This window comes from Carlito syrichta, unplaced genomic scaffold (assembly GCF_000164805.1).
Source record: "Carlito syrichta isolate Samal-C Ts95f unplaced genomic scaffold, Tarsius_syrichta-2.0.1 Scaffold303195, whole genome shotgun sequence".
In the NCBI taxonomy this organism is placed as follows: Eukaryota; Metazoa; Chordata; class Mammalia; order Primates; family Tarsiidae; genus Carlito; species Carlito syrichta.
In genome coordinates this window covers 691063-703338 of record NW_007247291.1, presented here as the reverse complement: position 1 = coordinate 703338, position 12276 = coordinate 691063, and the positions used below count along the sequence as shown (strand labels likewise).

Here is a 12276-nt window from a genome sequence, read left to right as displayed (position 1 = left end):
AGTGTGGTACTCTGTTCTTTGTTTCTGTGATAGATCACTGACTATGATAGACTCTAAATCCATCCAAGTTGCTGCAAAGTCCATATGTTTGTCCTTCTTTATGGCTGCATAATATTCCATTGTATATATGTACCACATTTTTTTAATCCAGTTCAATTTTGTTGGACAGAGCCCATTGTTTTTGCTATTGTGAATAGAGCTGCAATAAGCATGCATGTGCAGATATCTTTTTTGTAGAGTGATTTGAGTTCCTCTGTGTATATTCCTAGTAGGGGGATTGCTGGCTCACATGGAAGACCAATGTCTAGTTCTTTTAGAAATCACCACACTGTTTGCTAAAGATGCTGCACTAGTTTGCATTCCCACCAGCGGTGTGGAAGCGTTCCTTTTTCTCCGCATCCTTGCCAGCATCTGTTGTTGTTTGTTTTATTAATGATAGCTGTTTTATGGGGTTAAGTGGTATCTCAATGTGGTTTTGATTTGCATTTCTCTGATGATTAGTGAGGCTGAGCACTTTTTCATGTGTCTGTTGGCTGCATGTATATCTTCTTTTGAGAAGTCTATTCATGTCTTTTGCCCACTTTTTAATGGGACTGTTTGATTTTTTTCTTTTTGGCACGTCTGAGTTCCTTGTAGATCCTGGATGTTAGGCCTTTGTCAGATATACAGATGGCAAATATATTTTTTTCCATTTTGTGGGATGTCTCTCCACTTTCTTGATGGTTTCTTTTGCTTTGCAGAAGCTTTTCAGTTTGATGAGGTTCCACTTATCTATCTTATCTCTTATGGCATGAATACTTGGGGTTTTGATCAGGAATTGGTTGCCAGTTCCAATTTCCATAGGGGTGTCTCCTTCATTTTCTAAGGTTCTTATGGTTTGAGGTTTTATGTTTAGGTCTTTGATCCATTTAGAGTTGATTTTTGTGTATGGTGATATGTAGGAGTCCTGTTTCAATCTTCTGCATATGGTCAACCAGTTTTGGGGATTAGGTTTTAACACATACATTTTGGGGAGACATAAGCATTCAGTCTGTAGCAGTTACCATTGGGAGAACCTGGGTAAATTGTACATAAAATCTCTATTATTTCTTATAACTTCAGGTAAATTTACTATTATCTTGAAATAAAAAAGTTTAATTTAAAAACACTTTTAAAAGTGTTCCTCTGTTTCTTGAATTGTCTGTTTTCTTGGAATTCCTTTTTTATCAGTTGCGTTTTATTTGTGTCTGTTTTCCATATTGGAAATTTTCTTCATCTGTCTAGTGGTCTCTGGCTAAACATTGTTATTTAAAATAGAAACACTAGAATGCTGATTGGAAGTACTGTGTGCATGAGCAGGGCTTGAAAATTTGTAGGCTTCTCTTAGGATTACCAGATCAGTTGTTTTACCAGAAGATCCCTGAATGCCAATTGGGGAAGATGGCCTGGGACTCTTTATCTGGACGTTTAGTATCTCTAAGTAAAATTATTCTGATTTTTCTGTAAAGACTTAGATATTAAACTTCTGAATTAGGGTCAGGGAGAGGACAAGGAGTGGGACTTCCCCTTTGCCTGGATAAGCACTCCCCAGTTCCTCTTAGTTTTCACTGGGTGTACTTAACTTATTCATGTTATTTGTCAGCTTCCCTAGACATTTGATTTTATTACCACTATCCATGACAGAGTGATCTCATCATCAAGATTTTTTTACCCAAGGCATTCATATCTCTTCCTACTTCCAGAGGCTTAGACTTATACGGCAGACACTATTGATTGCCATTCCAAACCATTGTTTTCCAGGCTGAAAAAGCTAGATATTCACCTTTCCATTCCCCTTTGCAGGCTGGGGTGATCATATGACCCAGTACTGGCCAACTGGGTCATGTGAGAATTCTGCTGGGATGGCTCTAGGAAAATTTTTCTCTTTTGGTAAAAAGAAAAAAATACACGGATGCTTCTTCTCTTCCTTCTTGGTAAATTATTTGAATATAAACCTATGATGCCAGGAGCTTTGGCATCCATGTGGCCATCATGGGAGGAAAGGCAAGGAATCACAGAGCAGCCAATTCCAAAGCCTAAAATATTGGATAACTGAATTAACCAACTCTGGAATTTCTTATTGCTATGGTCTAAATGTGTCTCCAAATTTCATATGTTGGAAGCTTAATTCCCAATGTGACAATAGTGAAAGGTAGGACCTTTGGGGGGTTGATTGAATCATGATGACTCTGTTCTCGTGATGAGTTAATGGGCTATCCTAGGAGTGGAACTGATGTCGTTGTAAGAAGTGGAAAAAAGATTCCTAAGTGAGCATGTTTATACGTATGCTCAGCTCTCTTCCATGTGATACTCTACGCCACCTCAGGACTCTGTAGAATCCCTACCAGGGAGAATGCCTTCACCAGATGCCAACCAAGCCAAGCTCTTGGATTTCCTAGGCTCCAGAATTGTAAAAACAAACAAACAAACAAACCAAAAAGACACTTTATTTATAAATTACTCAGCTTCAGGTGTTCTGTTATAAGCCACAGAAAATGTACTAGGACATTTATCTTCTAGTCTTCTATTTAAGTAAGATAAGAATCCCCTCATTACTATTTAAGCCTCTATCATTTGGTTATTCTGCCACTTGCAGCCAAAAGCATCCTTATGGATGTGTATTTCAAAGAAGATAATCAGTATTTTCTAAAGAATTCATACCTCCAGTGAAGTAGTGTCATATGTTAAGCATCACATTTAAAGAGGGGGGTCATCATATGAGAGATGATCAGGATGGTGGGATCAGGAAACTTATCACAATGGGAACAACTGAAGGAATTCAAATGTTGCATCTGGAGAAGAGATAAATTGGAGGTTATAAAATGAATTATCAGCTATTTAAAGAACTTTAATGTGAAAATGGAAAAGCTATTCTGAGGGACCACACTAATCAAATAAGACACCGAGTCCATTTTATTCTCCTCTCATTTCCAAAGGTAGACTGTGATATGGAGAAATATGTGAAGTGAAAAGATGGAAACAGAAGTGGAGAACAGACAAACTCAGAGTTGCCATGATGGTTTTAAAAGACACCAATAAGAGCCTATGACTTTCATTTATTGAAGGGGATGCTTGCAGGGAGGGATAATCTTTTGTGTTATCTTTTTAATTTTGGATCAATATTATACATTGCTGGACACCTTTACAAAATGATGCATGCCCTAAAGGAGAAGAAAGGAATAAATATACAGAGATTGAGACAGAAAAAAATAGATTCTGAAATCGACAGAAGGAAAGAACAGGAAGAAGGAAAACGTGGAAAAGCCTGTCTGTGTCAGGTGCTGTTAAAAGTGCTGTGAGAATTTAGAGATGAATAGTGCATCACCCCGCCTTAAAGGCACTCTCATACCAGTGTGGGGGATTAAAGAGAAAAACAAAAACATCCACGAGGCAGCAACCTTGGAACTGAACTCAGTGTTACAAACGTGGAATGCTTGCCCTCTCTGGCCATAGTTCCCCAACTATATTATCCCACCTTCCTCTCAGCCATACCGTCCAAATGATGGAAAGATTGTTGGATAATGTCTTAGTCTGTTTGTGCTGCTCTAACAAAATGCCAAAGACTGGGTAATTTATAAGAACAGAAATGTATACTCTCACAGTTTTGAAGTTTGGAAAGTCCAAGATGAATGTGCTAGCAGGTTGGGTTGTCTGGTGAGGGCTGCTCTGTGCTTCCAAAATGCCACTTTGTTACCGTGTCCTCCAGAAGAGAGAAACGCCGCATCCTTACATGGCTGAAGGCTAAAGGGCAAGTAAACCTAATGCTGCATGAAGCTTCTTTTGATGAAGGTCTTAATCCCATTCATAAGCCCTCATGGCCTAATCGCCTCTTGAAGGTCCCACCTCTTAATCCCATCACATTGGCCATTAAGTTCCAAGCCATGAATTTTGAAGGGGACACATTTAAGCCATCTCAGGTAAGTAGCATAATTTGAAAATTATTCAAGGAGTATCTGGCAGCGAGGGAACAGAAACAAAGGACAAATGTCATTATGGGAAGTATTTAGACAATGTTAAAAGTGACATCACTTCCTAAATACCATGGTGGAGAATGCAGTAGGAAGCAGAAAAGAATGTGACTGTCCTGGAGTCAAGATGAAATCAATGGCCATTCATCACATATTATCTATAGATGAGGATCTCTCTAGGTTTTCCCTCATGGTTGTGGGAGACTCTGAGTTTCAAATCCCACCCCTATTTCCTGCCTCTAAACTTGGAGTCAGAGGAATTAGTTTCCAGGACAAGTTCTGCCACTCACTTGAGCAAATCGCTTCTCTCTAGTTTTCTCATTTGTAAGACTGTTTAATACAATAGTAATATATTCACTGTCAGTTTTATAAGAAGTAATGAGATAAAAGTGGGAAAGTGCCTAACATAGAACCTGATACAGAAATAGGTCCCCAAGAAATAGTAGTATGTTCTGATCTGTCACACTTTATATAAACTCATTTTTCACATGGGAAGACAAAAATTCAGAGAGAATATCTGTCATTTAGAGTCAATTTACTTAAAATTTACTCCCTGCAAATCACTAGATGCTTGCCTAATCTCTTCATGGCTGCCTGCATCTCCTGGTTCCTCAGAGTGTAGATCATGGGGTTGAGCATGGGAGTCATGACCGTGTAGCTGATGGACACAGCCTTGTCCATGGGGAATGGGGTGAAGGGCCGTGTATAGATATAAATACAGGGAATGAAGATCATAGATACCACAATGATATGGGTGGTGCAGGTGGAAGCTGCCTTCCTCCTCGCCTGCCCTGAGTGGGACCTCAGCATCACCAAGATGACAGTGTAAGAGAGAAGAAGGAGGAGAAACCAGATGAGAACCAGCATCCCACTGTTGGAGATCATGAGGAACTCCAAGAGGGAGATGTCAGAACAAGCAAGTCTCAATACTTGGGGGACATCACAGTAGAAGTTATCCAGGATGTTGGGGCCACAGAAAGGCAGTGGGAGCAACAGAGCCAGCTGGACAATGGAGTGAACAAAGCCCCCCACCCAGGCAGCCACCACCAGCCCCACACACAGTCGAGTGTTCATGATGGTGACATAGTGGAGGGGCCGGGAGATGGCAATGAGGCGATCATAGGCCATCACTGAGAGGAAGAAGACAGTCGCACCTCCCAAGAGGTGGAAGAAGAAGATCTGGGCCATGCAGCCCCGGTAGGAGATGGTCTTGGTCTCATGAAAGAAGTCCACCAGCATCTTGGGGGAGGTGACTGTGGAATAGCAGAGGTCTATGACAGCCAGGTTTCGGAGCAGAAAGTACATGGGTGTGTGGAGCCGGGAGTCAAAAGTCACTGTTAGCATGATAAGGAGGTTCCCCACAATGGTGGTGACATAGACAAATAGGAGTACTAGGAACAGAAATTTCTGGAGCTCCTGGGTCTGTGAGAACCCTAAGAGGACAAACTCTGACACCCATGTGATATTTTGTAGTTCCATAGGATCTTCTCCGCATGCCTAGAGAGAAACCATGCAGACATAACAAGCAAAATCATGAAAATTCAATCATTTTCCTTGAAGGGTCAGGATTGAGTTGATGGAAGTCACTGTTGAGTATCATTGCAAGATGCAATTTAGGAGCGCCTTCTACAGGGATAAAAACGTTTTCAAGGCTCCCATAGACGCATCTCCCTAACCACATCCTACAGTGTATTACAGGAATATGGATCTTTTCCCTTGGACCAGACTGTCTTTGTCCATAGGATTCATATAGGATTCATTTTCACCCCTACTATGCCCATCATAGTGCCTTGTGAACCACAGGCACCACAATTCTAGTAGAGTCAATCAATGAATAAATAAACACCTAGGCAAATACCTGGGACCATAAACGTCACCAATCTATGTGCATAAATCATGGCAGGCGGTAAAGTTGAGAATAATCATTTTAGATAAAAACAAATAGATACTTCTTTATGGCAGAGGTCTGAGAGGCTGCTCATTGCTGGAGGAAGAGAAGTGTGTGTTAGAAGAAATTTTCATGTACTAAATCAAAGGCAAATGTGAAGAAAAACAAGCAGTCTGGGCTATGGAGTGAGACTCCAATTCAAAAGAAAAAAAAATCTTTATCTCCATTAAGATTACAACCACCATATACTTTTATATGCTTTTATCAGGCATAAAGGAACACACATTTTTAATGAATGGAAAGAAAAGATGTCTTAGTCTTGCCTTAAAATACTCTGTTAATGAAGGGAGGAGCATATGATGTAAGATTGTCAAACTGTTGGTAACTACTGAAAATGTTGATAAGTTGTTAGAGTTCACTACACTATTCTCTACTTTGTGGATGTATAAAAAGTTCCATGATAAAATATAAGATGAAAAGTCTCAGAGATACTCTAGTTTTGCCTCTTATGTCTTTGTGTTATTTGGGTCTTTTTACATTGAATGAGCTATGTGTAAATCATGACTGAAGAAAGGGATTTAAAAATAACATGCGAGGGAATATCATCATCTAGAAACAAAGACAATTATTTTGTACTTCTTACTATTCTATATAAAATTGACTTATAATATACCAGATATAAAGTTTCACAAGGAAAAATAGTCACAAATGAAAAAGCATATTATCATTACTATCACCCCACTCCCAGGTTCCAAGTAGCACGCTCTGTTACTGTTAGTAATTTACCTACTGGTACAAATGAATCTTCATTCTTTCCTGAGACAATTATGATTATAAGATTTTTTTTTTTTCTTTTGAGTTGGAGTCTCACTGTCGTCTAGGCTGGAGTGCAGTGGCATACTCACGGCCACCCCAGGGTCGACTTGCTGGGCTCCAGTGATCCTTCTGCCTCAGCTTTCCAAGTAGCCGGAACTACAAGCACGCACTGATTTTTGCCACACCCGGCTAATTTTTGCCTGGGGTGGTCTCGAACCCACAGGCTCAGGCAATCCACTAGCCTTGTCCTCCCAAAGTGCTGGAATTACAGGCTGAGCCACCGAACCCAGCCAATTATAAGATTTTTGATAGGCACCAAGGCCTGATGGAAAAAGATGCCACCAAAAGTATAGTGATTCAAAACTTATCTTTTAAAAATGTTCATGGCTTCTTCTTGCCTATGGAAAAATAATTCAAACTTATCTAGAATTCACTAATCATCCAAGTTAAGATTATAATAAGGAATAATTTATTTTAAAAATTATCATACTGACAAAGATTTTTTAAAAACTTGTCATATGTAGCACTACTGAGAGTTTCATGAAATAGATAAATCACTGGTGGTATAACCTTTCTAGAGGACAACTTGAAAATATGTTCCAAATTCATAAATTATTTATAGTCTCTGAGCCAGTTATTCTTCTCTTAGGTATTTGCTTTAAGGAAATAATAACAATGAATTTTTTAAAATGTATGTTTAAGGATGCTTATCACAGCATTGTTGCAATATTGATAAACTAGAATCAATGTAAATGCACAGCTATTAGACATTGTTAAATAAAATATGGCTCCCCCATAAAAGGAAATACTAGTTAGTAATAAATACATATCCTAAAAAGACATTTAATTATATGGAATTTTATGTTACCATGTAGTGTTGTTGTCTTAATGAGAAAATTACAAAACATTTTGTTAAAATATGTTATAAAGGCAAAGGAAAAAATGGAAATGAAAGATCAAAGTGTTAACAGTGTTAGTAGTGATTAACTCCAGTGAATGGGATTGAATGTAGATATATTTTTCTTTTTTAAAGAATTTTATATTTCTCATATTTTATAAATGACCATAAAATTTTAGTCAAGTAAAACAAAAGCATTACAATGAGACCAAAAAAGAGAAAATATAAGAGCTAAAAATCTCAGTGTTGTTCACAACCAGCACTATTGCGTCTAAGGAAGAACCAGGTGTGTGAAGGGAAGCGTTCAGGGAAGGAGAAGCCTCAAAACATTGAGGAAAAGGTAGAAAGAGGAAGAGAAGAGGAGAGACGCAAGTGATGGGAAGAGGAAATGTTCCCCTGTGAACGAGAGGCAAGGATGAGACTTTGATGCCCAAACCGTTGCTGAACCCCATGACTCCTCCCCTCCTGATACCCGGTTCTCCTCACAGTTCCAGGGTCACTTTCATGGCCACGTCCAGTCAGTGACCGGGAGTGTGTTCTCCTCCATATCCCTGCTCCACCTGGCACTGTGAACCACCTGTCAGTATCACTCTGTAATCATTCTATTCCTTCTTTGCTCCAAACCCCAATTCCTCTCTGTCTCTCCTCTTTCTATTACACACTCACCCAGCTAGACTTCCCTCTGGCACTTCACATGTGCTGTCACCAAGACATATGAGTCCTTTCTTTGAAATCACTGCAAAACTATTTCTCTTACCTGACACTTCTACGGGCTTCCAGGTAGCTTCTTGCCTCTAGGTTTGCTCCATTTTAATTCCCACTGAGCAACATGGTACATATGTTGGCTTCCTAAGAGATATCTTCCCCTTCTAGATCGAAACATTTCCAAAAAATTTCCATGGTCTTTAATGTCTTCAGAAAAGAATTTGCATTTAGATGGGTTTTCAGTAGCTTCCACACAAACAGGTTCCTACCTTTCTTTCCAGACCCACCTGCTACAGTAGTAGCAGATGTAAGTTTGTTTTGTTTTAAGTCAGTGTCTCACTCTGTTGCCCAGACTGGAGTGCAGTGTCATGTTCATGGCCACTGCAGCCTCGACCTGCTGGGCTCAAATGATTCTTCTGCCTCAGCCCTCCAAGTAGCTGGAAATACAGGCATGTACCACTACACCCAGCTAAATTTTTTTTTTATTGTAGAGACGAGGTCTCACCAAGTTGCCCAGGCTTGTCTCGAATCCATGAGCTCAGGCAATCCTCTCACCTTAGCCTCCCAAAGTGCTGGGATTACAGACGTGAGCCATCATGGCTAGTCCATTTTTTTTAAAAGACATGGTCTCACTTTGTTACCCAAGCTGGAGTGCACAGCCTCGACCTTCTGAGCTCAAGCAATCCTTCTGCCTCAGTCTCCCAAGTAGCTGGAACTACAGGCATATGCCATGATGCCTGGCTAAGTTTTGTGTTTTTTGTAGAGATGAGGTCTCACTATATCACCCAGGCTAGTCTCGAACTCCTGGCCTCAAGCAATCCTCAAACTTCAGCCTTCCAAAGCGCTGGGATTATAGGTGTGAGCCACCACTCCCAGCCAGTAGTAAGCATTTATTGTAGTTGCAGTATTAGTAGCAGTAATTATTGTAGTAAGTACTTGTTGCTGTAACAGTACTAGCACTAGTACTAGTACTAGTAGTAATTGTCATTACATTTATGAACATTACAATTGTGAACATTTACTGAGTACTTGCTGTGTGCTAGGCAATACACTAAACATTTTATAGCATTACCCTGTTTAATATCATATATTATTCCCTTGCCTATAAAGTATATAGATAAGTAAATGGAGGCTTAAATAGGTTAAATAATTTGCCTCAGATCACACAGAGAATGAAAAGAGTTGGGATTCTGGACCAGGTCTGCTTGACTCAGAATTTGTACTCATAACTACTATTCTCTTCTTACTTGTTCCCCTCTAAGATGATGAGATGCTTCGGCCAGACATCTCTTCCCTGATTCCTCAGGTCTCAGTGTCTCTCATCCAGTCATCGCCCCACCTGGATTGCCTCCCTGTTCTGTTCACTTATCTGAATTCTACTCTTCCTACGGGTTTCAAGAGTAACAAGTTCTTCCATAACGGTGTTGTGTACTGGTATTTTTTCCATGAGGACAGTTCTGTCTCCTCATGTGTGTTGTAACTTCAACACAAGACCAATGTGTTGAGTACTACACAGTACCTAGTACACACCGAGCCTTTCTCACAGTTAGGTTCCAAAAATGTTTGATTGCTCCATGGTGGATGGATGCTTGGATGGGCCAAAACACTGTGAGAGTTGGGAAGAGAGACAATAGCTACTGGATGAAGGAGTGCGGTTTCAAGGAGCTTGAAGGGAATCCAAGGATCCTAATTCCCAGCATCACCAGATTTATGAGCCTAGAAGCATCATCTTAGTGTGGCATTCTTTCCACAAACATGTAAGAATCTTTGTAAATGCTTCCTCCACCTACATGAATACGGGATAGATTTAGAGGGTTTCCAGGTAGGAAAGAAAATGAAGAGGCATAGAGAGGGATGTGGACTTGTCTGGGGAAAGAGGAGGATTCAAGACTTCCTGTTGTTACCAATCTCATCTTCCATCTGTCTTTGCTTTTAAGAAATCAGCACACACAGGACTAAGAGGGAAGAGAGCGGGAGGAATAAGTGGGTTCCCAAAATGGGGGTGAATCTAATCTGTGGTCATCCTGGGAGCAATAACCGGTTTTACTAAACACAAGATTTAAGAAGAGAGAGGATAAAATGGAGGGATAGCAATAGAGAAGGAATGAAAACCCAGAGTGAGTGGGTTTTACTGCAGGCAGGAGAAGGGGAAAGGTGGAGGAAGCAGATTAAAAAGGAACATGAGAGTGGGAAGTGTGAGAGCAAGACCTGGTTGTGTTTTCTCATAGGTGTGAGAAGGAGCTGGAGCATGTATGTGGGAGGTGGGGGGAGAACAGTGTGTGCCTATATTCCACTCTCTCTCCCACCCTCTGTTCTAAATTCCACCCAACATATAAGCCAGTACAGACAAAAGTCTTAGTTTCAGATAAAATCAACTGTTCCCCAAATCCCATCCCCCAGCACTCTTGCCCGATGACTTCCCATACTTTCCCTCCACCCCATGCTTGTCTCACAAGAGGCTTTAGCAGGAAGCTTCTCAGTATTGACTTGTCCATGGGAAGGACACTGGGGCTATCACCTACCTCCAGCCCAAAGTGACCAAGGGGACTTAGATGGGAGCCACTTCCAGGCCACCCTTCTCCTGCAACTCCATTCTTCTGGCCCCTCTCAGTCAAGGAACACGTATAAGATTGGTCTTAAGGGAAGGGACATTTCTCGGGGGGAAAAAACTTAAGCTTAATTTATAAAGCTGGGCTTAGGCTGTTGAGACAAAGGAGCAATGGGAGTTATTAAAAAGTGTGTGTATTGTTGCATCAGATGCACATAATCATTGGGAGACTGTCTTGAGGCCAACACTTCAAGGGTACTGATCATAGGACCAAGATGAAGAAGGCTAAGAGCCCCATAGGGAAATGAACTTCCAGAGAGGTTTACACGAACCAAATCCCTTGAGGACAGTATCATAGGTAAGGCCTCCACCCTCCCCTATCACTACTGTAGTGGGAAAAGTGAGTTATTCCTAAGACACAGGCAAAGTTACCCCCTCTATAGAGTAAATTCCAAAGAAATAAGAAGGTACCATCTCCCATCCCAGCCTTTTATCTGCTCTCCTCACCGCCAGAGTAACCTTCTCAATTTGAATTGATTAAACTCATCCTCAAGATATAATCTAATATGTAAATACATAAATAAGATATAATCCAGCCCAGGCCCGGTGGCTCATGCTTATATCCCAGCACTTTGGGAGGTCACTTGAGTTCAAATAGTTCGAGACCAGCCTAGACAACAGAGTGAGACCTTGTCTTTACAAATAATAACAAAAAATTAGCTGGGAGTGGTGGCATGCCTGCAACCTCAGCTACTTGGGAGGCTGAGGTGGGAGGATTGCCTGAGCCCAGGAGATCGAGGCTACAGGAAGCCATGGTTGTGCCACTGCACTCCAGCCTCCATGACAGAATGAGACCCTGACTCAAAACAAAAACAAAATAAAAAAGATAAAAGCGAAATAAAACAAAAAAGATATCCACATACCATAAAAGTTACCATTTTAAAGTAATTTCAATCATTCAGTGATTTTTAGTATATTCCCAAACTTTTGTAACCATCACCACTAGCTAATTCCTGAACATTTTCATCACACACACACACAAAATCTCATGTCCTTTAGCGACCACTACCCCATTTTGTTCTCTCTTTGGTCCCTGGAAACCATGAATGCAACTTTGGCCTCTGTGTATTTGCCTGTTCTGGTCATTTCCTGTAAGTAGAATCATTACACACACAAGCACACATGAGCACACACACACACACACATACACATACACACACACACACACACACACACACACACACACACACACACACACAGCTTTTTGTGTCTTGCTTCTTTTACTATGTCTTTAAGTTTCATCCATATTGTAGCATGTACCAGTACTTCATTCATTTTTATGGCTGCATAATATTCCATCATATGGATATGTCACTTTTGATTACCCATTATTGAGTTATTGGACATTTGGGTTCTTTCATTTTTTAGCTACTAT

General features: G+C 40.5%; 1 protein-coding gene across 1 annotated transcript; it reads right to left on the bottom strand.

The window, feature by feature from the left end:
- Positions 1 to 4470: 4470 nt before the first annotated feature.
- LOC103260408 (olfactory receptor 4D1) lies at positions 4471 to 5471 on the bottom strand. The gene has a single exon (XM_008058060.1). It carries the CDS (start codon positions 5463 to 5465, stop codon positions 4533 to 4535), a length of 933 nt encoding a protein of 310 aa, XP_008056251.1. The 5' UTR covers positions 5466 to 5471; the 3' UTR covers positions 4471 to 4532.
- Between the last annotated feature and the right edge of the window lie 6805 nt (positions 5472 to 12276).